The sequence below is a fragment of the Anomaloglossus baeobatrachus genome, chromosome 4 (genome assembly GCF_048569485.1).
Source record: "Anomaloglossus baeobatrachus isolate aAnoBae1 chromosome 4, aAnoBae1.hap1, whole genome shotgun sequence".
In the NCBI taxonomy this organism is placed as follows: Eukaryota; Metazoa; Chordata; class Amphibia; order Anura; family Aromobatidae; genus Anomaloglossus; species Anomaloglossus baeobatrachus.
In genome coordinates, this window is record NC_134356.1 from 35,232,360 (window position 1) to 35,259,913 (window position 27,554).

At 45.6% G+C, this 27,554-nt stretch overlaps 1 protein-coding gene across 2 annotated transcripts; it reads right to left on the reverse strand.

Annotated features, from left to right (window-relative positions):
- Positions 1-1,919: 1,919 nt before the first annotated feature.
- LOC142301148 (hepatitis A virus cellular receptor 1 homolog) lies at positions 1,920-15,921 on the reverse strand. Of its 2 annotated transcripts, none has more exons than XM_075342173.1 (7): positions 15,846-15,921; positions 12,855-13,187; positions 11,736-11,783; positions 11,008-11,087; positions 10,609-10,720; positions 10,189-10,225; positions 1,920-2,058 (listed from the first exon to the last, which is right to left on the reverse strand). In XM_075342173.1, exons 1-7 carry the CDS (start codon positions 15,892-15,894, stop codon positions 1,980-1,982), a joined length of 738 nt encoding a protein of 245 aa, XP_075198288.1. In that variant the 5' UTR covers positions 15,895-15,921; the 3' UTR covers positions 1,920-1,979. The 2 variants fall into 2 exon arrangements, with proteins under 2 accessions (XP_075198288.1, XP_075198287.1); XM_075342172.1 differs by having other exon boundaries at positions 11,736-11,786.
- Positions 15,922-27,554: the final 11,633 nt, after the last annotated feature.

Sequence of the window (27,554 nt, forward strand, 5' to 3'; positions counted from 1 at the left end):
TGTGGCGGTGTCTCCCCTTCACGGTTGGACTGTTGCCTTCAATCGGGACTTTGCTGTTGGGAGACCCGGAGGTCCCCTTCACTGACGGATTTGGTAAATTACGGCGACTCCTAGCCTTGCCGGGATCCGAAAGGCCCCTGCCAATGGTGCTGGCCTCTCTTTCTATACCGCTCTGGTACCGCCGGGCCACCACCCGTCCACGGTCCTTTCGGCAACCTCCGATCACCCTCTCCTGCAGACGGTCACCGCCGTCTGCCAACCTTGCTGTCTCAGTCCGGGGCACACACCCGGACCAACTTCAGGCTCTGTTGCTGTCACTTTCCTTCACTTCCACTCCTGTCACTTGCTCCTCTACCACTTCCTTCTACTCTCCAACTCCACTCTTTACTCCTTCACTTCCCCTAGCTTACTGCTGGTTTTCCCGCCTCCAGGACTGTGAACTCCTCGGTGGGTGGAGCCAACCGCCTGGCCCACCCCCTGGTGTGAACATCAGCCCCTGGAGGAGGGCAACAAGGATTTGTGTTCTGACCTTGGTGTGCCTGCAGGGAATGTGGGGTGTGTGGTGGTGTCATGATCTGTGACCCCTGGCTTGCCCAGGGCGTCACACCACCATGTACTTGATGATCGCCAATTAGAGTCTTTGTGTTGGGTGCCGGACACTTGACAATCCGTTGATCAACCCAGGAGATTCTAAAAGGATCAGTCTGATGAAGGATTGAAATTATGTGTTACCCATTGACTATGTCCAACTTTGAGATAATTTTTGCTTCAATGTTATCTAAAATAAAAAAATTGAAGAAAATTTTAAAATCATAAAAAAACCCTACTGTTTTGTGTATACAGCTGTTAAGCAAATCTTTGTGTCTCTATGATTATTTACATGGAGCCTTATGATTGGCTGTAATTACATAATTCACATGAGCAGAAAGCTCATTATGTAAGAGGGAGACTGAGACTAAATAATGGCGGAGTAAGGGAGAAACAATGCTTCACCGGAAACACCCATTGAACTCTGAACTTGAAGCTCCGGAAGCAGCAAGGGCATATGAAGCAGGTACATTTCGGAAAACTATATCCCAACAGAGCAATGAAGTCACTGCCTTTTATAAAACATTCCTAATTTTAGCGTACATGTGTGTAACAGCCGGCTACACCCTAGTTTTGTCACACGGAGTTTTGCACAAACTTTGCCGATTGTCATGGCAGCATTGGAATGTTCAGATTGCAGATTCTGATACTACGCCTGATGGTTTCTCTAGTGTATGTAATCAACACAGGCAGACTCAGGCGTCAACCTGCTGTGTGCTGATTCATAGGTAGGCTAGCAAGAGTTAATCTCTACTAGTCCTGCTTGCTTCTTTAATCACATGTTGTGGGGAGACCTATCATATCTGCTCCCCTCCTGTTTATGCTGGTGGTATCTTTCTATCTATGCCAGCCATAGTTTATTCTATGTTGGTCTTTGAAGTGTGGTGTCGCAGACTCTCCAAGTTGTGCCTATTGCTTGGAGTGGTTGTGGAGTTTACCCTTCTTGTTTTGTAGCTTCTTTCCTGATCTCATTTTCCCTCCTGAATCTCTTATCGTCTTTACCTTTGTGTGTGTGTGCTGTGTGACAGAGTTTTGTTTTTCCCTTGTCTGTCTTTATCTCTGGTTTTCAACAGACTCCTATCCCATCCCTTCCTTGTGGAGGGTGAATCAAATCATGGCTAGTCAGGAGCAGGGCCAGGAAGGAGACTCAGGCATCTCCACCATCAGAAGTATCCTTGAGATTAGGGATAGAATAGGGTCACCTAGTTTGAGGAACAGCTTAGGAGCCCCGATTCCTCGCTATCCCAAAGTTATCGTGACAAGTATTGGCCAGTTGGACTGGAAAAGTCATGGAGGGTGTGTGGTCTACAAAAATAATTAGTGTGTCCAAAAATGCTCTGATTTATTAAGGATTTATAGACAATATTTACATAAATACAGATAAAAAAAAGTTAATTTATCATATAAATATTTTGTTCGGTTTGGTTCTCTGTTCTTTCCAGACCCTCCAGTGATATGGTAGCCGGATTCCTGCAAAAAAAAGTCAAATTAAACGGGCTGTATAAGTAATTATATACTGTATGTCATTATATGACCAAAACCTTAGTGTTTTCTTAAAGGGGTTGGATAAGATTAGAAAAACTTGCTCTACTTCCAGAAACAGCTCTCCACTTGTCCAGACGCTGCAATTGGTATTGCATTTAATTAAATAGGGCAGACCTGCAATACAACAGCGAACCATGTGCAAGAGTGGTGTTTTTTTAAGTGGGAAAATTGAATAAAAACAGTAATTTTGCAGGAATTAAGTGGGAAAAATTGGATAAAAAACCCCCAGCAATTTGGTATGTTTTAATTGGGAAAAAAAATAGATAAAAAAGAGCAATTTTATATGTTTTAATTTGGAAAAATTGGATAAAAAACCCAGCATTTTTTAATTGGGAAAAATTGGATAAAAAAACCCAGCAATTTTGTATATTTTAATTGGGAAAAATTGGATAAAAAAAGAGCAATTTTATGTTTTAATTGGTAAAAATTGGATAAAAAAAGAGCAATTTTATGTTTTAATTGGGAAAAATTGGATAAAAAAGAGAAATTTTATATGTTTTAATTGGTAAAAGGTGGCTAAAAAAGCAATTTTATATGTTTTAATTGGGAAAAAATGGATAAAAAGAGCAATTTTATATGTTTTAATTGGGAAAAATTGGATAAAAAAGAGCAATTTTATATGTTTTAATTGGGAAAATTGGATAAAAAAGAGCAACTTTATGTTTTAATTGGTAAAAAATGGATAAAAGAGCAATTTTATATGTTTTAATTGAGAAAAATTGGATAAAAGAAGAGCAATTTTATATGTTTTAATTGGGAAAAATTGGATAAAAAAAGAACAATTTGGCAGGTATTAAATTGGAAAAATTGAATGCAAAAACATGAATTTTGCCAGAAGCAGTAAGTGGTATTACATTCAATTAAATGAGGCTGCAATACAACAATGAACCAATGTACACGAGTGGGGACATTTATAATTTATTGTTTGACTTTTATTAAACCTTTCTGAGAGAATCTGGATGTTGCAGGTATTGAATGGAAATAATTTAATTAATTTAAAAAAATAAATAAAATATTTTTTGGAGGTATTGAATGAAAGAACTAGATAAATAAAAGCATCTTTTCTGGCATTGAATGGAAAAAACCCTGGATAATAAACTATTTTGCATGCTTCGAATGGGAAACAATTGAATAAGTAACAGCAATTTTGTATGTATTCAATGGGAATATTTGGATGAAAACAGCAATTTTGCAGGTATTGAATGGGAAAAATATGCTAAAAAAACATTTTGCAGGTATTAAATTGGAAAAATTGGATAAATAATAGCAATTTTGCAAGTCCTGAATGGGAAGAATTGGATAAAAAACTGAGGTTTTACAATTACTTTTGTATTATTTTTCTTCATTCCATATGTGATACAGTTGAAATGTGTTAACTTTTTTTTCTACAGTTGAATAACATTTATCTATATATATTTTTAGTGAAATAATTTATTTTTTTTCTGTTATTATTTTATTACATTTTTGTATTCTTATTTCTTTTTTTGAATTTATTTATTTATTTCTTTATAATGCTAGAGCACTAGATGCTGCTAATAAGGTTGGCTGACAAGTCCACCACTGTTACATGGCTCAGGGTGGTAGCCGTGGGCGAGGTACTCGCTTTCCGCGTACAGGCATGCTACAAAAATATAGGGGTTCTTGGCTTCCTGAGTGTGTGTGCTGTGGTGTTTCGGTTGAGGACATCTCTTTGCTTAGTCAAGCCACGTTTTGTGCCGCATCGGCTCCCTTGGACCCCACGATGAGGATACCACACCAGTTCTTTCTAAATTCTGAACACATTTAATTACACAGAGTTACAGTAGATGAGCTTTCCATTCTCTTCTACACAGTACAAAGGCAACAGGGGTGACTCCATTCTTTAAGAAAACTGACTTAGGGGAGTTCTTGCTAGCTACCACCTTACTAAATGCACTGCTGGTCTGACCGAATCCACCTTCTCTTCAAGGTTGTTCCCCAGAGTTCAGTACACTACTGCTGTATTACAGCTGTTAAGTCACACAGTACCCCCCTCTCCTGCTTTAGAGAAACTGCAGCCACCATAGATTCCTAGTTGTCGCTTGCTCCCTGATCTTCCTCACACACACCCAAGTCTCTTTTTTTCACTCTGATGTGTCTTTACTCTCTCACACCAACAATTCACTCACTTTGAATCATAAACGGACTCACACTGTTTATCACTCCTCCTTAGCCCAGGCTGACTAGTTATTAAGAAAAACCAACTAAGAGAAATACTCCTAAAAATAATATTTATTCGAAAAAATTAAAAATGCTCAAAGATACAGAGCATAATAACTCTTATATATACAACAGTCGTTTAGTGGTCACATAAAGTGAGTGGGAGGTCAGAAAAGTACAAAACCTGCTGGTGAGGAAGGGGGACTAGTTATCTCATCAAGAATGGGTGAGCCCCAGGTAGCAAGACTCTTAATATATAATAGAGTAACCTATAGCCTAAGGGATAAATAGGGGATGATCTCTCCCTCTCTCGTAGCTACCTACCAGCGGAGGTGCACCTTAAAGTGTTGGGTGCCTCCCGCTCCACGTCGGCTGTCCCTAAGCTGTCCCTTTGACCCGCAAGTCGCAAAAGGACCCACCACCAGAAAGTAGAAGTGCAAAACTAGTCAACAGGTCATTATGAAATGTTGATAACCTAGGAGACTGGTCACAATACTATATCTTATCCTTGAATAAGGCAAGAAAGAAACAACAAGAAAACTACTATGTAGTGAATTTCTTTTGTATCAAAATTGGGAATCCATATATAGTTCTTACAGATACTACTAGCGCAATACTAGCCAATTCTAGATGATATACCGAAACAAATATACCATGATGTATAGAAAAATCAACTTATAATCCCAGCAGGGAACTTATCTGCTGGGGTCACTGCTGGCAATCCAACATCCCGTTACTTTAGCTTTCTGAATGTAAACAGACCGACATCAAGCTCTCTTGTCCCAGGCTACCACGGTCACTGCACCTTGAGCATTTATTGGGATTATCAGCCAGACGACCTGCCTTCCATCTTAGGCCACTGATGTCGGTCTGTTTACATTCAGAAAGCTAAAGTCATTAAGATATAAAAAACTTATAAAATTTGATGTATTTGGATATGGTGAAAATCCTTGGTCTTCCCCTGATGAACCCCTGAAAATAATTCTTCAGGGGGGAAACGCGTCGGGATGTTGGATTACCAGCAGTAACGGGATGTTGGATTGCCAGCAGTGACCCCAGCAGATAAGTTCCCTGCTGGGATTATAAGTTGATTTTTCTATACATCATGGTATATTTGTTTCGGTATATCATCTAGAATTGGCTAGTATTGCGCTAGTAGTATCTGTAAGAACTATATATGGATTCCCAATTTTGATACAAAAGAAATTCACTACATAGTAGTTTTCTTGTTGTTTCTTTCTTGCCTTATTCAAGGATAAGATATAGTATTCTGACCAGTCTCCTAGGTTATCAACATTTCATAATGACCTGTTGACTAGTTTTGCACTTCTACTTTCTGGTGGTGGGTCCTTTTGCGACTTGCGGGTCAAAGGGACAGCTTAGGGACAGCCGACGTGGAGCGGGGGGCACCCAACACTTTAAGGTGCACCTCCGCTGGTAGGTAGCTACGAGAGAGGGAGAGATCATACCCTATTTATCCCTTAGGCTATAGGTTACTCTATTATATATTAAGAGTCTTGCTACCTGGGGCTCACCCATTCTTGATGAGATAACTAGTCCCCCTTCCTCACCAGCAGGTTTTGTACTTTTCTGACCTCCCACTCACTTTATGTGACCACTAAACGACTGTTGTATATATAAGAGTTATTATGCTCTGTATCTTTGAGCATTTTTAATTTTTTCGAATAAATATTATTTTTAGGAGTATTTCTCTTAGTTGGTTTTTCTGCACGAACACTCCTAGTTTATTGTGTTTGGTTATGAAATGACTAGTTATTAACCCTTTCCTTTCATATAAGAGTAAAAAGAAAAACATATCAGGTACATACACTATTCATGAAGCTGAAAGACACAATTCACATTACACTAGTAGTGATTGGGTGTTTTCAGGGGGAATGCAGTACCCAGTCCACCTCCTTATATTTATAGTGGTCAGCAGGATGCAAATTCCTCTCAAGGAGAAAAAGGGGTTGAGTATCTACATACTCGTATTGACCTGGAGAATCATTCCGGAAGGTCAGTTTATCATATAGTAAATGTGATCATTAACAATTCCAAAACACAATTGTGGAATTGCACTGTTTTTGCAATTTCACTGTGCTTTGTAATTTTTTTCCCATTTTCAAGTACAATATATAGTAAAATGAATGGTGTCATCCAAATGTACAACTTGTCCTGCAGAAAACAAGCCATACTACAGCTATTTTGATGGAAAAATAAAAATAGTTATGTCTCTTGGAAGAAGAGGAGAAAAAAAACAAAAGCGCAAGTTTGCAAAGTCCTGAAGGGGTGAAAGGCACTGGCGTGATTGAAGGACTTCACCCCCATGCAAGAACTTTGCCGCATATAACCCTGGTCTTTGCCCATTATGAACTGTATCTCTATCCTAAGAACTATTGTTGGGAGTGGGGGTTATGGGTAACCTAATGGCCGTGTCGGGTTGAAGTAAAAGGACTTGTAGAGCTACTTGTTGTGCTGGCCTAAGAGCCTCTTGTTTTAAGAACTTGAACTCTTTGATTCTGGGGTAAAAATCTAGTAGGACCGGGTTCGTTTTGTTAAAAAAAAAAGAAAAACATCCCTCATATTCCGGAGAAGAAAAGACTGTTGTTATAAGTGTTTATATGTGATGTGCATTGGTGCTTTGCAGGTTTTCCAGGTGGCCGAGGACGACCATGATTAGAAAGGGGAGTAATGTAAGGAGATGGATGGGATGTCGCATTCCCCTTGAAGACACCAATCACATTGTTGTAATGTAATGTGAATTGTCTTACGCCTTTTCAAATATTGAATGTACCTGATATATTTTCCTGTGGTAACAAATGTTAATTTCCCTGTGGGCTGCAGTACTAACCACCAGCCAAAATAGGGCACTGTCTTTCCTTTTACTCTTATATAGACTTTTGTTTCAAAAGGACAGGGTTAATACCTAGTCAGCCAGGGAGAGGAAGCAGTGATAGAGACCAGTGTGAGGGAATTCCTTTTTCAAAGTGAGTAAATTGTTGGTGAGCCATGAGAGAATAAAGACACCATCGGAGAAAGTGTGTGTGTGTGTGTGTGTGTGTGTGTGCGCATGTGTGAGGAAGATCAGGGAGTAAGCAACAACTGGCAATTTACAGTGACGGCAGTTTCTCTTAAGCAAGTGAGTGAGGTACTCTGGGACATACAGTTAGGTCCAGAAATATTTGGACAGTGACACAAGTTTTGTTATTTTAGCTGTTTACAAAAACATGTTCAGAAATACAATTATATATATAATATGGGCTGAAAGTGCACACTCACAGCTGCAATATGAGAGTTTTCACATCCAAATCGGAGAAAGGGTTTAGGAATCATAGCTCTGTAATGTCTAGCCTCCTCTTTTTCAAGGGACCAAAAGTAATTGGACAAGGGACTCTAAGGGCTGCAATTAACTCTGAAGGCGTCTCCCTCGTTAACCTGTAATCAATGAAGTAGTTAAAAGGTCTGGGGTTGATTACAGATGTGTGGTTTTGCATTTGGAAGCTGTTGCTGTGACCAGACAACATGCGGTCTAAGGAACTCTCAATTGAGGTGAAGCAGAACATCCTGAGGCTGAAAAAAAAGAAAAAATCTATCAGAGAGATAGCAGACATGCTTGGAGTAGCAAAATCAACAGTCGGGTACATTCTGAGAAAAAAGGAATTGACTGGTGAGCTTGGGAACTCAAAAAGGCCTGGGCGTCCACGGATGACAACAGTGGTGGATGATCGCCGCATACTTTCTTTGGTGAAGAAGAACCCGTTCACAACATCAACTGAAGTCCAGAACACTCTCAGTGAAGTAGGTGTATCTGTCTCTAAGTCAACAGTAAAGAGAAGACTCCATGAAAGTAAATACAAAGGGTTCACATCTAGATGCAAACCATTCATCAATTCCAAAAATAGACAGGCCAGAGTTACATTTGCTGAAAAACACCTCATGAAGCCAGCTCAGTTCTGGAAAAGTATTCTATGGACAGATGAGACAAAGATCAACCTGTACCAGAATGATGGGAAGAAAAAAGTTTGGAGAAGAAAGGGAACGGCACATGATCCAAGGCACACCACATCCTCTGTAAAACATGGTGGAGGCAACGTGATGGCATGGGCATGCATGGCTTTCAATGGCACTGGGTCACTTGTGTTTATTGATGACATAACAGCAGACAAGAGTAGCCGGATGAATTCTGAAGTGTACCGGGATATACTTTCAGCCCAGATTCAGCCAAATGCCGCAAAGTTGATCGGACGGTGCTTCATAGTACAGATGGACAATGACCCCAAGCATACAGCCAAAGCTACCCAGGAGTTCATGAGTGCAAAAAAGTGGAACATTCTGCAATGGCCAAGTCAATCACCAGATCTTAACCCAATTGAGCATGCATTTCACTTGCTCAAATCCAGACTTAAGACGGAAAGACCCACAAACAAGCAAGACCTGAAGGCTGCGGCTGTAAAGGCCTGGCAAAGCATTAAGAAGGAGGAAACCCAGCGCTTGGTGATGTCCATGGGTTCCAGACTTAAGGCAGTGATTGCCTCCAAAGGATTCGCAACAAAATATTGAAAATAAAAATATTTTGTTTGGGTTTGGTTTATTTGTCCAATTACTTTTGACCTCCTAAAATGTGGAGTGTTTGTAAAGAAATGTGACAATTCCTACAATTTCTATCAGATATTTTTGTTCAAACCTTCAAATTAAACGTTACAATCTGCACTTGAATTCTGTTGTAGAGGTTTCATTTCAAATCCAATGTGGTGGCATGCAGAGCCCAACTCGCGAAAATTGTGTCACTGTCCAAATATTTCTGGACCTAACTGTAAACAGCTGTAATGTTAAGCTCGTCTCCTGTTATGCCCTGCACGTAAGTGTGGTTATACTTTGTTCTCAAAAGGTGGTGTGGTTTCCTTAATGTGTGTCATAGTTTTTCCAGGCATCACCAGCTGTCATGGCGGCGTCAGGATCTGTGGAAACTACAGATTCTGGCACTCTGCCTGCTAACTCCTTTGAGTTCAGTGCAGGGAGATGCAGGTGTTGACCCATAGGCTTAAGCAGGCTAGCAAGAGTTAATCTCTGCTGTGCTCCTTGTCAGTCTCTTTCATCACATGATGTGGAGGAGCCAATCACGTTTGCTCCCCTCCTATATATGCTGGCTGGACTATTCCTTTAGTGCCAGCTATAGTTTCTCTATACTGGTATAGTGAGGTGTTGGGATCCAGACTTACTGGTGGTTGTTGTGAATTATTGCTGTGAGCGGTTGTGGTGTTAACACTAGTTGTCTTTTTTGCTACCTTCCTGCTCTTGCTTTTCTCCTTAGTCTCTTACTCTTTGTTCCTATGAGTTTGCAGTGTGTCTGATTTTTTGTTTTCCCCTGCTTGTCATAATCTGCGTTACCATCACATTCCTGGTGATGGGATAACATTGGAGAACAGTAAGGTATGGGACTCCTGCATCTCCACCATCAGGGGTAATCTGGAGGTCAGGGATAGTTTAGGGCACTCTAGCTTTAGGAACAGATGTCCCTCGTTATCCTGCAGATACATAGTGACAACGTGGGGTCCAAGGGAGCCGGCGCTGCTCCATATATGGCTGAACTGAACATAGAGGCATCCGCAACTGAAACAACACAGCACATGCACACCCAGAAATCCAAGAACCCCTATATTTCATGGAAAGCAAGTACCTCACCCAAGGCTACCTCCCCGAGCTATGTTAGAGACTTATTTTTGCATTATAATACTGTTCTTGATGTCCTTTTAAAAAAGGGAACATAGAGAAGGGAGGGACAGGGGTAGCGAGCTTCCTCATCTTAAGACTTGTGGATCCGCAGACAGAAGTTGCAGCACAAACTCATTATGTTTGTTAATTAGGGTTAACACTGACCTTGACGATTCTTTATTTCTCCTTTTACAATATCTGTCTGAAAAGAAAAAAATGGGGATTAAATAGTGATGTGTCCGGCGATTGAGATCCTCAGCAATCAGCTACAATCATCAGTATTAAGTGTTCAATTTCCCACAGCGCCACTATAGGTGAAATGGAGCATTACACAATTCACATCATTGTCATTAATGGACTAGTTGGCCTCTCCAGACTTGTATATTGACCAGTTACGAGTGTCAGATTATCAGATATTTCCAATTCATCTCCTTTCGGTCTTTTGCTTCTGGCATTATGAAATTCCCACCACTTCCTTACAAAAGGTCTTTTTTGGATTATCAGACTTTCTGGATTATCAGATGTCGGATTAAAGGAATAAAAAGTCTGTTAGCAGTGTTTGAAGAATCTATAACAGTAACTTACAAGTAAATAATAATGCAGTCAATGAAATCAGGATGATGATAATGATGACGACACTAGCGATAATATGAGGAAGAGGATTATTTGCCATTGGCGTGCCTTCAATTAGGATATCCTGCCGAAATACATAAATTATATACATAAATAATATATAAAATATGATGCTGTCATCGGTCCACATTGATCTGATCAGAAATGTGTTTTTCATATATGACATCAAATGTCACCACTAGAGGGAGCTCAAACTCAGGCGAAACTGTAAACATTTGTGTAGCTGGAGCTCCCTCTGGTGGTGGATATAGGCAAATGCTGGTATAGAAGCAGTTCTGCAGCTTGTACCATGGGCTGTCCATTTACTGCACACATAAGTCATATTACCTCTTAAATTTTATAAAAAGCTACCTGGCTCACTCGCTTCACAATGGAGGGAACAGGGTCAGCAGAGGTTGTTATCTTTGGGGTAACATAAGAAGATTTATGGCCTGGGTTTAAAAGAAAGTTATTAAGAAATACACTCAAAGCACCTGTAGTGGGTACTATTCTGTTTTTGCTCAAAAAATCTTTGTGGATTAGTATAATAATATATCTGTACTGATTTGATGCTTTCTGACTTGATAAATGATTGAATTTTGGCTACATGCAGTCACCACTAGAGGGAGCTCACCACACAAGGATTTATATATCTGGTATTGAACTGAACACAGTGGGCGCTATAGAACTTTATATGTGGGGAGCTCCATCTAGTGGTGACTGTGGATAACTGCTATGACTTTGTTGGAATATATAGGAAAATGTCTACAGGACTACCCCAACTATGGCCCCATAGAAGTCAATGGCAGGTAAAAATTATTCTTAAAAACAAGTCTGAACACCAGAGGAAGCCTTTGGGATTGAACACATTTTTACTCTTTGCAATGACACATAGAGGGGAACTATGAGGCTCAGGACTCTCCAACTCCATAATATCCATGTACTCTAATAGGGAAATGGACCGGTTTAGTAGGAAAACTGCTTTAACGATGATTGGGACACCTGTCCCCTCTCAGCCGGATGGAAAACACAGGCGATGTTGAGACTCAGAAATTAATCCTTCGGTGGTGTGAGTGCCCACATCATCTTGTCAGACTTACCACGAGTAGTGTGAAATGACTTGGGAGTAGGTTCTGGAGTCTTTGGAGCTGCTGGAAAAAACAAATATTGAGAAGTTATTAAAACTATGTGACCCCTTGAGAAAAGAAAAGACCCTTGAAGCTAATGGAAATGTTGCGCATGCGCGCGGATTGTAAGTGCACTTCAGAAGCACACTTCCCGGCTTCATTAGGTGCACTGTGCATGCCTTGAAGTTCCAAAGATGGTTGACGTACATTTCTTCTGAACTTCTAGGTCATGCACAGTGCTAATCTAATGAATCTAATGAATCTAATCACATTTAATGAAGCTAGGAAGTGTACACCAGGCTTCTGAGGCACACTGATGCTGCGCAAATGAGCTGCGCGCATGCGCAAGATTTCCAGGAGCTAGTGGAAATCATGTTATCACGCCCACAGGGGCGTAATAACATGGAGTGAGGGCCAACTAGTCTGAGGAACAACACCCCTGCCACTAGTCAAGGCCTTAGTAAACATTGTGCCTTGTTTTGCAGCTCAGCCTTTTGGTTTACTAACACCCACCAATCAAATATTGTTGACCTATTCTAAGTCACGAAAATTTTGTACTTTTTTTCCTGGACACTTAGTGCTTTACTCGATGAAACAAGTCAGTGCAATAATGCTGCTATGTAGTCACATGGGGCCAATCATCCAATGCGAGACACTTATTTCACATAAAGGAGGCACTTAGACAAAGGTTTGAGGGGGGGATATTGAGTTTGTGTAGGAGAACTTGCTGTAGGCTTGTATTACTGGCCTATATGTTTTTTTCCCCCCAAAATCAGAACTCCTGATATTTGTGGGCTGTGGTTGGTATTGAAGATATGTCTCAATCAAATGTCTCAAGAACAACGATCCACAGAACGGGCCCTTTTGTCCGTTGCCTGTATGGCGTGGCTGTGCACATGCTCAACCACTGCGCCATTCATTCTCTAAAGGGCCAAGAGTGCCATGTAATACCACCTTTATCCTCTAGTGGCCAGTGCAGAAGAAATACTGTACATGGAAACAGGAGTCTCTGCAGCTGAGTCTTAAAGGTGAGGTCTGTGAACTATACTGTATATTCCCCTAGATTCAGGATGAAGATATGACATATCTCACCATCTTGTATCTTCAATTCCACCTCTGTCTTCTGATCATTGAAAGGCCCAATGATCTCCACCCGGCAGCAGTACGTTCCTTCATCCTCTTTGGTGGCCCCGGTGATGGTCAGGGACACGTCCCCCTGACTAATGTTCCCCAGAAGCTGATATCTATTAGATTTCTGCCAGGTCACTTTTCGGCCATCAGTCCAGATGATCTCATTATTACACTTAGAGTTTGGACATCCGCCTCGTCCCCAGCACATGGTGGTTTTCTCGGCGGTATATTGACAGGGTAATACAACGGTGCCATTCAATGATACAGTCACCTGCGCCCCTGGAGCCACCAGACCTGCAAATAGAGAAGACAATATCAAAATGAAATTCATCTTTAATGATCAATTAAAAGGGAGTGAAAACTCTTAATAAATAATTAAAGGGAACCTTATGGATGTATCTTTTTATTTATTTTTTATTTTTATTATTATTTTTATTATTATTGTTTTTATTTTGGATTTTTTTTTTGCTCCCAAACAGTCCCTGTTACCATCCAGTGCTCGAGCACCCACCTAACGTAGCAGAAAACAATAAAAAAAACTTCTATTTTATATCTTTATATCTTACAATCCTGCAAGATAAAGCAGAGACATCAGAAATCCCGATTTCAGGGGAAACATCCAAAATCCTGGAAACAAATCCCACCAAGGACAACATCTGTTCTCTTCGTGTTTGTGTGGGCTTCCTCTCAAGCCATAGTGATAGGGGATTTAGATTATAGGACCCAATGGGGAGAGTGAGGATCATGTCTGTAAAGCGCTGTGGAATTAATAACGCTATGTAAGAAAGGAAAATAAAAAATGAGGTGGGGAGACAGATGATGGATAGATAGATAGAAGGATGGATACATGATAAATGGATAGATAGAAAGATAGATAGTTAGAAATAGATAGATGGATGGATAGATAGAGGGATAGATAGATAGATAGATAGATAGATAGATAGAGGGAAAGAGGGATAGATAGATAGATAGATAGATAGATAGATAGATAGATAGATAGATAGATAGATAGATAGATAGATACAGTCATATGAAAAAGTTTGGGCACCCCTATTAATGTTAACCTTTTTTCTTCATAACAATTTGGGTTTTTGCTATTTTAGTGTCATATATCTAATAACTGATGGACTGAGTAATATTTCTGGATTGAAATGAGGTTTATTGTACTAACAGAAAATGTGCAATCCGCATTTAAACAAAATTTGACCGGTGCAAAACTATGGGCACCCTTATCAATTTCTTGATTTGAACACTCCTAACTACTTTTTACTGACTTACTAAAGCACTAAATTGGTTTTGTAACCTCTTGAGCTTTGCACTTCATAGGCAGGTGTATCCAATCATGAGAAAAGGTATTTAAGGTGGCCACTTGCAAGTTGTTCTCCTATTTGAATCTCCTATGAAGAGTGGCATCATGGGCTCCTCAAAACAACTCTCAAATGATCTGAAAACAAAGATTATTCAACATAGTTGTTCAGGGGAAGGTACAAAAAGTTGTCTCAGAGATTTAAACTGTCAGTTTCCACTGTGAGGACCATAGTAAGGAAATGGAAGAACACAGGTACAGTTCTTGTTAAGCCCAGAAGTGGCAGGACAAGAAAAATATCAGAAAGGCAGAGAAGAAGAATGGTGAGAACAGTCAAGGACAATCCACAGACCACCTCCAAAGACCTGCAGCTTCATCTTGCTGCAGATGGTGTCACTGTGCATCGGTCAACAATACAGCGCACATTGCACAAGGAGAAGCTGTATGGGAGAGTGATGCGAAAGAAGCCATTTCTGCAAGCACGCCACAAACAGTGTCGCCTGAGGTATGCAAAAGCACATTTGGACAAGCCAGTTACATTTTGGAAGAAGGTCCTGTGGACTGATGAAACAAAGATTGAGTTGTTTGGTCATACAAAAAGGCGTTATGCATGGGGGCAAAAAACACGGCATTCCAAGAAAAGCACTTGCTACCCACAGTAAAATTTGGTGGAGGTTCCATCATGCTTTGGGGCTGTGTGGCCAATGCCGGCATCGGGAATCTTGTTAAAGTTGAGGGTTGCATGGATTCAACTCAGTATCAGCAGATTCTTGACAATAATGTGCAAGAATCAGTGACGAAGTTGAAGTTACACAGGGGATGGATATTTCAGCAAGACAATGATCCAAAACACCGCTCCAAATCTACTCAGGCTTTCATGCAGAGGAACAATTACAATGTTCTGGAATGTGCATCCCAGTCCCCAGACCTGAATATCATTGAACATCTGTGGGATGATGTGAAGCGGCTGTCCATGCTCGGCGACCATCAAACTTAACTGAACTGGAATTGTTTTGTAAACAGGAATGGTCAAATCTACCTTCATCCAGGATCCAGGAACTCATTAAAAGCTACAGGAAGCGACTAGAGGCTGTGATTTTTGCAAAAGGAGGATCTACAAAATATTAATGTCACTTTTATGTTGAGGTGCCCATACTTTTGCACCGGTCAAATTTTGTTTAAATGCGGATTGCACATTTTCTGTTCGTACAATAAACCTCATTTCAATCCAGAAATATTACTGAGTCCATCAGTTATTAGATATATGAAACTGAAATAGCAAAAACCCACATTGTTATAAAGAAAAAAGGTTAACATTAATAGGGGTGCCAAAACTTTTTCATATGACTGTAGATAGAGGGAAAGAGGGATAGATAGATAGATAGATAGATAAATAGATAGATAGAGGGATAGATAGATATAGATAGATAGATAGATAGATAGAGGGATAGATAGATAGATAGATAGATAGAGGGATAGATAGATAGATAGAGGGATGGATAGATAGATAGATAGAGGGATAGATAGATAGATAGATAGATAGATAGAGGGATAGATAGATAGAAGGATAGATAGAGGGATAGATAGATAGATAGATAGATGAATAAAATAAATATTAATACATTGTGCAGCCCGTGGTATCTTACCTGTGACCAGTAGCACCAGTATGCAGAGTGCTGTGCCCCGCGGTGTCATTTCTCTGTCTGCACACTCTCTGCGCTGTTCTCACACATTTGTGTTGCTGACACATTTTCTTGCTTCTGTATTTCTAGAAGGAAGCGAACGGCAGCTCCCTATGTGGTGATGACTCACACAGACCGTGAGCTTTACAGTGTGAAAAACATTGGACCTCACAGAAATGTCACTGAGAACCCGATAGTGGTGAGCAGAGAATACCTACTCCGCACGGCCGCCCCATGTATATATTGTATATATTGTGGGTGACTCAGATGTGCTGAGACGATGGTGAGATATAATTCTTTCTATGAAGCTGTAAACTTTGGTTAACACAAGAAGAACAACTCAGAAATAAGCCTGGTTGACATCAGACGTCTGCCATAGTAATATACCCAAAAACTGCCAATACAATGGGGTCATTGCCAGAGATGAGCAAACCCGTGGATATTCAGGTTTTGCTGAATCCGCAAACAAAGTTAAGTTCGAGAACTGAAGTTGACCCAAACTTAACCCCGGACAACAAACCCCATACAAGTCAATAGGGTGAGAAGTTCTGTGCTGTAAAATGGTTGTGGTAAGGGTTAGGGGGCTTCAAAAGAAATCTAAATGGGGGTAAGAATAGGACAGTTATACATACCATGTTTCCCAGAAGATAACACTGCTGTCAGACTCTTTTCTGGGCCTGCTCACTAAGCTTTATGAATATTCACTGCCTCCCCCGCCCACCCTCTGTGCCAGTGTCAGTGATTGGTTGCAGACTGCTATACACACCCCACACTATCTGTTTCGGCATCTGTGATTGATTAGTTTACTGTATGGTAGTGTAAAAAGAAATAAATCATTTAAAAAAATGGCGTGGGTTCCGACCATATTTTTTATAACCAGTGTGGGTAAAACAGACAGCTACAAGCTGCAACCCTCACTGGTCTACTTTACCATGGCTGGATATCAAAAATAGAGGGGAGCCCATTCAGGGTATTTTTTTAAAAAATTGTTTAAATAAATCATTTTTAAAGAATGGTGTGGGGCCCCCTGCTATTTTTAATAACCAGCAAAGGTAAATCTGACAGCTAAGGACTGATATTATCAGGATGGAAAGGGCCATGGATATTGGCCTTTCCTAGCCTGAAATAGCAGCCCACAGCCACTCAGAATTGGCCCATCCATTAGATGCGTCAATTCTGGCACTTTAGCTGGCTCTTTCTGATTGCGCTGGCAATCAAGGTAACATATGGGGCTGATGACAGCTGTGATTTTGTAAAAAATCACAGCTGCCATCAAGCCCTATGTTAGTAAGACACCCACATAACCTGTAAGTTAAAAGAAATAAACACAAATACAGGATAATCCTTTATTTGTAATAAAATACACACACCCTCTTTCACCCATTTATTAACCCCCCCAAACACCTCCACAGGTCCCACGTAATCCACACAACGTCCCATTATCTCGTCTCTGCTACATCCAGGGCCTGCAGTGACAGAAAACAGGACCACTTACTGAATCCTCTGGGACACACTGAGGTCAGCGAGGGGAGACCTGACTGTGAAAAGTGGTGACATCAGTGAGTTCACTGGAAGTCACAGCCGGGTTCCCACGGTACCAACTGTAACCGTCGGTGAACTCGCTGCTGGATTGCTAGACTGAGAGACATGGCGTCATAGCAGTCCAGCATTTCAGCAGTCAGGTCTCTGGAGTTTACACATGGGGGCTCCCCGCTGCCCTCAGTGAACTCTGTTGAACCCACTCTACTGTGTGGCCAAGGCCAAAAGTCCGGCAATCCAGTATTAAGCGTTGGATGCCGCACTTTAGTGTTCCTCTCACAGGTGTCTCCTGGTAATCTGTTCTGATGAAGGTCTAATTTCGACCGAAACGTCTATAATCTTGGATTGCAAATCAAAACTTTGAGTTTTTCTTCGCAACATTTGAGTGCCAAGTATTCCTGACTTGATGTGACATCGGGGTATGGCTGACCGGTAGTCGGTTACCAATGGCAATATATATAAATAACTGAAAAATCATACAAAAGGATTAAAGCAAATTTCCTCGACGTATTGTACTGAGTTGACTCAGTTGCATCCACCCATATGGATCTGCTTTCTATAAAGTTTACTAGATGCCTCCTAGAGCCGTGACCTTTCTGAAGAGCTGAACCTGACTTTTATCACCAGAGACCAGTCATCCACAATATAATGGTATTTTCTTGACCTTTTATAGTAGACCTATACATTACATCTCTGCTCAAGAAGGTTTTTTGTACTCTACAACAGATTACTCAGCCTATGATCTATTCTTACAGCGGACATGTTTAGTATCTATCATGTAGGCCTCGCTCCTACTAGTGTATAAACACAGTGAGTGTAATGAGAGAAAAAAAAAATCACATTACATTCGAACCAATGTTATTCAATGAGGCGGTGTTGATCGTCGAGTGTACCGCAGCTGGAATGGGGCTGAAAAAAAAATCACAGCATGCTGCATATGGCCGAGTATATAGGACGAGCCTCGCTAATGTCAATGAGTGTGAGAAAAAAAAAAAATCGGACGTCACACGGACTATCTGTATGGCGTCCAACATCTCAAAGGAAAAAATCTATTATAAACATATAGAAAGATAGATGATAGAATAGATAGATGTCCTGCAGATATGTTATATCATGTTACAATGCCCTACATATTTGAAACTTGTACCCTATAGTGTCTTTTATGTGGCACTAAATAAAAAAATAATTTAAAAAAATGTTGTGGGGTGCCCCCTATTTTTGATAGCCATTAAAGGTAAAGCAGACAGCTGGGGGATGAAAATATCAGGCTGGGAAGGTCCATGGTTATTTGGCCCTTCCCAGCCTAAAAATACCAGCCCATAGCTGGCTCAGAAGTGGCGCATCACATAAGATGCGCAACTCTGGCGATTCTGCTTGCCTTTTCCTATTTGCCCTGTTGTTCGGGCAATCTGTATAATGGTTTTTGGGGTTGACGTCAACTATGTAATGTCAGCTGGTTTCAAGCCGGTAGGTTTGTAATAGAGATGCGTTTAAAAAAAATTGTTTATTTGCAAAAAAACAAAAACATTCGCTGACTTTTTCCCTGGTTCATCAATTTGTTAAAAAAAAATAAATCCCAGGGTTCGCGGGGAGTGCAGCAGGCACCCGTGACCCGTTCCACGGCCCAGGATCTGGGGTGGAGGGAGAGCATTGAAAGGAGACTAACACCACGACCTCTGAAGTATCCGGGATCGGCTGGAGCCCATCACAGCGGAGATCGGCACTTTCCAACGGCTGAATGTGTGAGCAGTGAGTAAAGACACCTTGAACTGCACTGCTTGTGTTGTCCCGTTACTGCCGGACCCCATGCCATTGCGCCCCCAGCGCTATTGTAGCACCCAGGGATATGGGGTACTCGGTTCCAGGCAGTGTACGTCTTGGGAATGTCACATGGTGGCCGTTACCCTGTTCCGTGCCCTGGGCCCTTTTTGTAATGGGGATATTTATAGGGAATTGTTGAATAAAGTTTATTCGTGACGCTACTTGCGGTGATGCGGTTATATGTAGGGAGCCGCCGCTGCAGAATGTTTCTACTGGGGCTGGTGATATTGCAGCCTGGATACTAGTCCCTACGCTAGTAGGGTATTGCCCTAGCAGGTGTATGGTGCAGTGGGCGTCAGAAGAAGGAGTCCACAGAGGTATTCAGTGCAACTGGTTTACTCACTTTGGATATTAACTGGTTGCCCGAGGCCGGCTGGTTTCGCCTCCAGGTGCCCTTTGTCCCAGTGCCAGTCTGGTTCTCTGGTAGCTTCTTCCCCTGCACCTGCCTCTGGTGGGTCCCCCTGGTATGGAACACTGGGGGTCCCCTGTCTGTGGTTTGTCCACTTCTGTCCACCTGATGGAAGCGTGAACCCTGTGGGGTTGGAGTCTCTGGTCCTGTTCCCGGTTCTCCGTTTGCTACTGAGTCTTCGGATTCTTTAGGGTCAGCAAGGTCCTTGATGGTCCCCTTTGCTGTGCAGGTGTTAACAGGTCGGCTTGAAGCTCTTTCCTGTCATAGGGTCCTGTACCCTGTTGGTGCGTAGTTCCGGGAGTACTCCACCGTACTCTACCGGCAAGCACATCTCCTGGGTACCAGGTCACCGTTAACCCGAGTGAGGATGTTGCTCAGTCACACTTTTACACTTCCATTGTCAACTCTGTTCTGACTACTCTCCACAGTCTCCCCCTCTCATCTGGTCAACTAGTAGACTGGAGTGGCTCCACCTCTAGGCGGCCATCCATAGGTCTACCCTAGCTAAGTACCATTGTATGGGGGAATTGTTGGGGAAAACTGGGATTACCTGGGTTTTTGGTGGTACCGGCACTGGGGTTCTGGGCCTCTAAGGGGGTAGGCCCTGCATCCTGGTGGGGATGCAGAACCTTGTTGCACCCTGAGGGCTTCAGGGGCCCTACACATGTTTGACACAGTTCAAGGAATCTGACATAATCCACACATGAAATATGAAAAACATACAAAGAGAGAAATAAAACAATAGACTGTCCCTCATTCACCAAATTATTAGAAGGCAAAGTTCCCATGCAGATTTGACGTAGCCCAGCGCTTCCCACGATGTTCCATGACTCTTAGGATCAAAGGCTTTGGAGCCTCAGAATGAAGTTCCATAGGCTTTAGGCAGCAGCTTACACTGTGCTCCTTGAGATCCGGTGATTGTGAAGAGCGGTGACGTCAGGAACGTTTCTGCTCATCACTCTGACAAGATATTAGCATGATGAGTGATAATTAGTGATGGGTGAACTCGGACTGTAAAAGTCCAGATCCGTGCGGTTTCAAAAGTATCCCGGTGCCAGGCCCAGAGTTCTCAGGGAACAGGGAACGTCGGCTTATGATCCGGCAACTCGTACATTTTTTTTAAATAAATATAGAACACTCTGTCACACTGTCTGGGGGTGCTGTCTGCCTGCAACCAATCACAGACGCCAGTACTGCCAGTGGGCGGGGGAAGCAGTGAATATGTATGAAGCTAATGAGTAGCCCCGGAAGTAGAGTGAGTGGCCCGGAAGCAGTTACAGCAGTGCCGGAGACTTGGTAAGTATCTCCCTATCCTTTATTTACCACCATTTTTAAGCACTGGATTCTGGTCCCTATTGACTTATATTGGAACCAGCATCCGGCCAGATATCCAGGATCAATCCTGGGCCTCAACTATTCATTTTTAAAATCCGGATAGACATGCCGATCCCGAATATCTGCAAATTCACCCATCACTAACGATAATGAAACGCCCGCGCCGGGGCTTGCAGTGCTCGGTCACCGGGCCGGTGGTATTCGGGGTAAGGCTGTGAGTGGCCCGGCCCGGTTTCCGTAACCTCGGTGGGTTTCAATAAAAGGGAAAGTCCGACAGTCAGTCCTGTATGACAAGGGGGATGGAAGGAGGGTAACAGGGTTCCTGGGGAGCTTGCCATCGCTCACAGCGGCCACTGAGGTTTCGGTCTCCTCTGCCGCCACTCTCCCCTAGGAAACAGTACGGGACGGGGATGGGGGATGCTAGCAGCACCACCCGTGGTATGCGGCCAGGTGTTCAGCCGCCGCTGCACAGTCTCTCTCCTGGGCAGATGTTATAAGCAGCCAGATGGAATCGCTTCCCACGGGTGGAGCGGGGGATCCCCAGGAGGTTAATGAGACCCAGGGCAACAGTCCTCAGGGACACCGGAAGCACAGGGCGGCGGCATTACTCACACCAGTCACGGAGTCCAGTTTCTCTTTATTTAAAGTCCGTTCCACATCGCACCCAGGTGCTGGTCCTCGCCGCCTGTAGTGTGTCGCCCTGGGCAAGCCAGGGGACACAGGTCAAACACCACCACACCCCACACTCCAGGTAGGCACATCACAGCTAACCACAAATCCTTGTTGCCTTCCTCCAGAGGTTGATGATGCACACCAGGGGGTGGGCCAGGCGGTTGGCCCCACCCACCGAGGAGCTCACAACACTGGAGGCAGGAAGAAACCAGGCAGTCCAGCTAGGGACATGAAAGAGTGAACAGCAGATTAGCCCAGGCAGGGCAAGAGTAAACAACAGAGAAGAGCTCAGGGAGAGCTTGAGAGAGGAGTCCAGGAGGAGTTAAGGAAGGAAAGTAGAAAAGGAGAAAAAGCAAGTAAAGTGACAGAAGAGAAAGAAAGCCTGAAGGGTCCAGCTTTGTGAGGGCCAGAACAGCAAGGTCAGCAACGGCGGTGACTGTCTGGAGGGGGACCGTTTGGAAGTTCCTGGAAGGACCCCGTTGGCTGTGTGCCCGGTGGTCTGGAGCAGTGTTCCGAAGGACAGTCAGCACCAGGGCAGGGGCCTCTCGGACCCCGGCAAGGCTAGGAGTCGCCAGATTTGCCAAATCCGTCAGTGACGGGGACGCAGCTCCCCCAACAACCAAGTCCCGAGTGAAGGCAACAGCCCAACCTGAACCGGGGAGACACCGCCACCGCCAGGGCACCAGTTTCCCCAGGGCCAGCGCCTGTGGGCAAAGTGTAGAGCTCCTCCGGCCCAGATTGCAGCCGGGGAGCGGGTAACCGGAGGGAATCCACCGCTACCATCAGTCAACACAGGTGCAAGGAAGAGAGACATCACCGTCACCTACCGGGAGTGCAGGTGCAGCCGTCTGTGGGACCGTCCTACCAGCCGTTGGTTTACCGTACAAACTGTGTCCGTGTGTCAGGCTGAGTGAGTACCATAGTGCCGCAAGGCACAGCGCTGCCCCCGCGTCCCTGCGCCCTCCAGGCCCTACACTTTACATCTCATCACCGGGCCCCGGGATCACCAACCCCTACCCACGGAGGGGCAACACAACACCTGGCTGCTCCGCATCACCATCCCCGGGACCCCCACACTGAGCAGCGGTGGTGCAATCACCACAACCGTGGGTGGCGTCACGAACTATAACAATCCCCACACCCAACAAACATCCCCTTTCACTCACGGGCGAGGAGTGTCGCTCGAGAAACCCCGGGATCCGGCCCACGGCTCGAGCCACCAGGAGCAGCTGCCGGACCCGAGCAGAAGGGGTGAGCGCGGTGTGCTGACACCCTCCTCCCCGCCCGCGACAACTTGGCGTCACGAACAGGATCTTACCGCTCTGCCGTCAGGTAGAGGTGCGCCTTGTTACCGCCGGAGGCATCCGGCAGAAAAATTTCAGAAGCCGCCATCTTTGGCGCGAAAAGTTCCCGCTCGAGCGTCTTCTCGAGCAGTAGAGGCGCGAAGGCCAAAACCCCGCCCCGAGAGAGGAGGGGCCGGAAAGAGCTAAGGGGGACGGAAACAAGATATCTGCGCCCGACGGAGCCGCTGGAGGAGCGGTGGTCGCAGCCGCAGCGGCACCCGCGGATGGGAATGGGCCTGCCCAGGTCCCGGTCGTACCGGCGGGAGGTGCCGCGGCCCCCGCGCTTGCTCCGGTCATGCCGTTTTCCTTGCCCTATGCGCCCGGAGCTGCCTGGCTACCGCAGTATGACGGGAAACCGGATGCCCTACAGGCCTTCCGGAAAAAGCTTAACCCGTTGCTCGAGCTGTACCCCCTGACCGATAAGCAACGAGCAGCGATAGTGCTAGGCCAGCTAACCGGCGCGGCGGAGAAGGAAGCGGAGACCTGGACTGAGGGGGACCGGCTCTCTGTAGCCACCATCTTCGAGAAGCTCCAGACTGCCTTCGAGACCCGGACTGAAGCGGAGCTGAGGATGCAGTTTTACCAGTGCCGGCAACGAGCTGGGGATAGCATTCGGGACTATGCTCTACGTCTGCAGACCGCCCTCCGCACGCTGAAGCGGGTGAACTCTATTAATGAGGCGGATAGCAACAAGATGTTAGTGGAGCAATTTGCGCAGGGGATGAGGTCCCCTGAGGATCGTAAACAACTCCGGTTGTGGGCCCTGGAACACCCTGATGTGGACTTTGCTGTGTTAAAGGAGCGGGCTATCAAGGCACTACAGCCCCCAGCTGCTGAAGTCCTGGAACCCGTCCCGTGGCCCGTCGAGACAGCTCCCGTTGCGGCGGCCTCCGCCAAACCAACCTCCTTAATACCTGCAGCCCCGAGCAGCACCGTGGAAGAACTGGCAGCCCAGGTCCGTCGCCTGGACGGAGACCTTGCCAAGATCCTTGCTGCGCTACCACCTCTGACCAGATCTCAGCCTCCAGCGCAGATACAGCTTGCTGACAGTCCCGAAGATGTTCCCTGGATGCAGCGGAGAAGCGCTAACAACCCGCGGAGCAGACCCCCAATCTGCTACAAGTGCCGTAAGCCGGGCCATATTTACCGACAGTGCCCGTTAAACGAGCAACCCCTGGGGCCCCGGGCCAATCCTCAGGAGTAGAACACCGTGGCCCCCCGGACTGGAGAGACCGATATGTCGGGGCCCGCCCTATCATCCCCGTGGCTGTGGACGGCATACCGGTGATGGCTCTCTTGGACACTGGATCACAGGTAACCACCATACCGTACACGTTGTATCGGCAGTATTGGGCCACAGACGAGCTGGCGCCTCCAGACAATAGTATAAATTTGATTGCCGCTAATGGACTTCCATTGACCCAGGTGGGGTATAAACAAGTGGCTATGACAGTGGGGCAAGCTGAACTGCAACACCAGGGTATGATTGTGATCATGAATGAACCCAGTGATCATAACCCGAAAATAGTGCTGGGAACCAATGTGATGGAACACTGCATGGCTGATGTGTTGAACCTATTGCAACAGCTAGCCGCCACAGCGGCGGGGAGCCGGCAGAGGGCTGTGCAGCGTGAGATCCGCGCCCTGATGTACCGCCAGCATGTAAGCTCAACAGGAGGGGAGATTGGTGGAGTGAGAGTGATGGATGTTGCTCCGTTGACTGTGCCCCCTAGGAGTGAGATGATGATCTGGTGTAGGGCAGCAGTAGGGCCTCAGGGGCGTGACTACCCTGCGATGATGGAGCCCATGCCCTCCGAACACTGGCCCACTGTAGTGGCCGCCCGAGGGGTGGTAGATGTGAAGAAAGGGAGAGTGCCCGTGAGAGTGTTGAATTGTGGGGAGGAAGAAGTCAGGCTCCCCCGGTATGCCACCATTGCCAAGCTGCTCACCCTGGACCCTCACACTATCCATGAAGCCAGTCCATCCACACTCCCACCTACCCCCAGCACTTCCCCACCCCAGGGGGACACAAAGGAGTGGCACCAACAGCTACATGTAGACACTGATGATACCCCTACACATCACAGGGCCGGGGTACACAGGGTGGTGCAAGAGTACGAACAGGTTTTCAGTAAGCACCCCCTAGACTTTGGGCGGATCAAGGGGGTCCAACACCACATTCCCACAGGTGAACATCCCCCTATCAAAGAGAGGTATAGACCTATTCCCCCTGCACATTACCAGTGTGCCAAGGATATGTTGAGGAATATGAAGGAGGCAGGGGTTATTCGGGACAGCTGTAGTCCCTGGGCCGCTCCGTTGGTACTGGTTAAGAAGAAGGATGGTACCATGCGGATGTGTGTGGACTACCGGAAGATCAACCAGATAACCCATAAAGATGCCTATCCATTACCTCGTATTGAAGAGTCTTTGGCTGCACTGAGAACTGCAAACTACTTCTCGACCCTTGACCTCACCAGCGGTTACTGGCAAGTGGCCGTGGCCCCAGAGGACCGGGAGAAGACCGCCTTCACCACCCCGATGGGACTCTGCGAATTCAATAGCATGCCGTTTGGGCTGTGCAATGCCCCTGGGACCTTCCAACGGTTGATGGAGTGCTGTCTGGGACATTTAAACTTCGAGACCGTCCTGCTGTATTTGGATGATGTGATTGTTTATTCCCAGACGTATGAAGCCCATCTGGAGCACCTGGCCGAGGTGTTCGCGTCCCTTGCTCAGTACGGGATGAAGTTGAAGCCCTCAAAATGCCACCTGCTGAAACCCAGAGTGCAGTATCTAGGGCATGTGGTGAGTGCGGATGGTGTCGCCCCCGACCCTGAGAAGATTACTGCCATCCAGAGCTGGCCGAGACCAACTACAGTGAGGGAAGTAAGGCAGTTCCTGGGTCTGGTGGGGTACTATCGGCGCTTTATAAAGGGATACACGAAGATGGCTGCCCCCATGCAAGATCTCCTCGTGGGACAGACCAAAGGTGGTAGACCCATTGGGGCCCCACTGTCGTGGGAGGACAAGCATGAGGAGTCCTTTTGCCAGTTGAAGGCGGCCTTGACCGGAGAAGAGGTCCTGGCGTACCCTGACTATGGGAGCCCGTTCATCTTCCACACGGACGCCAGTAATGTGGGGCTAGGAGCGGTCCTATCCCAGGTCCAGGATGGAAAGGAGAAGGTGATTGCCTACGCTAGCCGAAAACTCCGGCCGACCGAAAGGAACCCTGAGAACTATAGCTCCTTCAAGCTTGAGCTATTGGCGTTGGTGTGGGCTGTCACGGAGCGGTTCCGCCACTACTTGGCAGCAGCCAAATTCACAGCGTTTACGGACAACAACCCGCTGACTCACCTGAACACGGCCAAGTTGGGCGCGCTGGAGCAGCGGTGGGTAGCCCGGCTAGCCAACTATGATTTCACCATAAAGTACCGAGCTGGTCGTGTCAACATAAATGCTGATGCACTCTCCCGGATGCCCCATTTGTCAGAAGAGGGGTGCGAGGATGACGACCTCGAGGAGATCGAGTTGCCTGCGTTTCACCAGCTGCCTACTGAGAGGGTACAAGTCTGTCAGCAAAGGGTGGATCTGGACCCGCGGCCCAGTCAAGAGTGGCAGGACGTCCAGGACCGAGCGCCGGCTGTCCGCCTTGTCAAGACTCTGGTGGAACAAGGTGCTATGGGAATAGACCCTGCCGCTCCAGCCGAAGCTCAACGCTTGTGGAAAGAACGGAAACGGCTTTACCTACACCAAGGGAGGCTGTACCGTGAGTTGATCAACCCGAAGACCCATGAGAAGATATGCCAGTTGATCGTTCCTCAAGCTGAGGTCGCTACTGTCCTGCGGGCATACCATGATGGTGCTGGCCACTTCGGGTGGAAGAAGCTGGAGATGCTGTTGAGGGAGCGGTTCTATTGGAGTGGGATGCGTGAATCGGTGGAAGCCTGGTGTCGAGAGTGTGGTCCTTGTACACTGAGGAGAAAGGACGAGACCAGCCAGAGGGCACCGTTACATCCCATAGTCACCCATCAGCCGCTGGAGTTGGTCGCCCTGGACCATGTCAAGCTCACCCCTAGCCGAAGTGGGTACACCTACGCATTGACCATGGTAGACCACTACTCAAGATTCATGGTGGTAGTCCCCGTTAAGGACCTAACTGGTCGAACCGCTGCTCGAGCGTTCCAGGCTTATGTCTGCCGACCCCATGGGTACCCCGAGAAGGTGCTGACTGACCAAGGCCCGGCTTTTGAAGCAGAGGTGTTTCACGAATTCTGCCAATTGTACGGCTGCAAGAAGATCCGGACCACTCCGTACCACGCCCAAACCAACGGCATGTGCGAGAAAATGAATCACTTGGTCCTGGGGCTCCTCAGGACGCTACCGCTGGAAGAACGGAACATGTGGCCGGAAAAGCTACCTGACTTGGTCGACATGTATAATAATATCCCGTCCAGCTCGACGAAGTGCACCCCAGCGTATCTGATGAGAGCTCGGCCTGGCCGCCTGCCGGTGGATCTGGAGATGGGGTTGGAAGCCCCGGAAACACTCCCC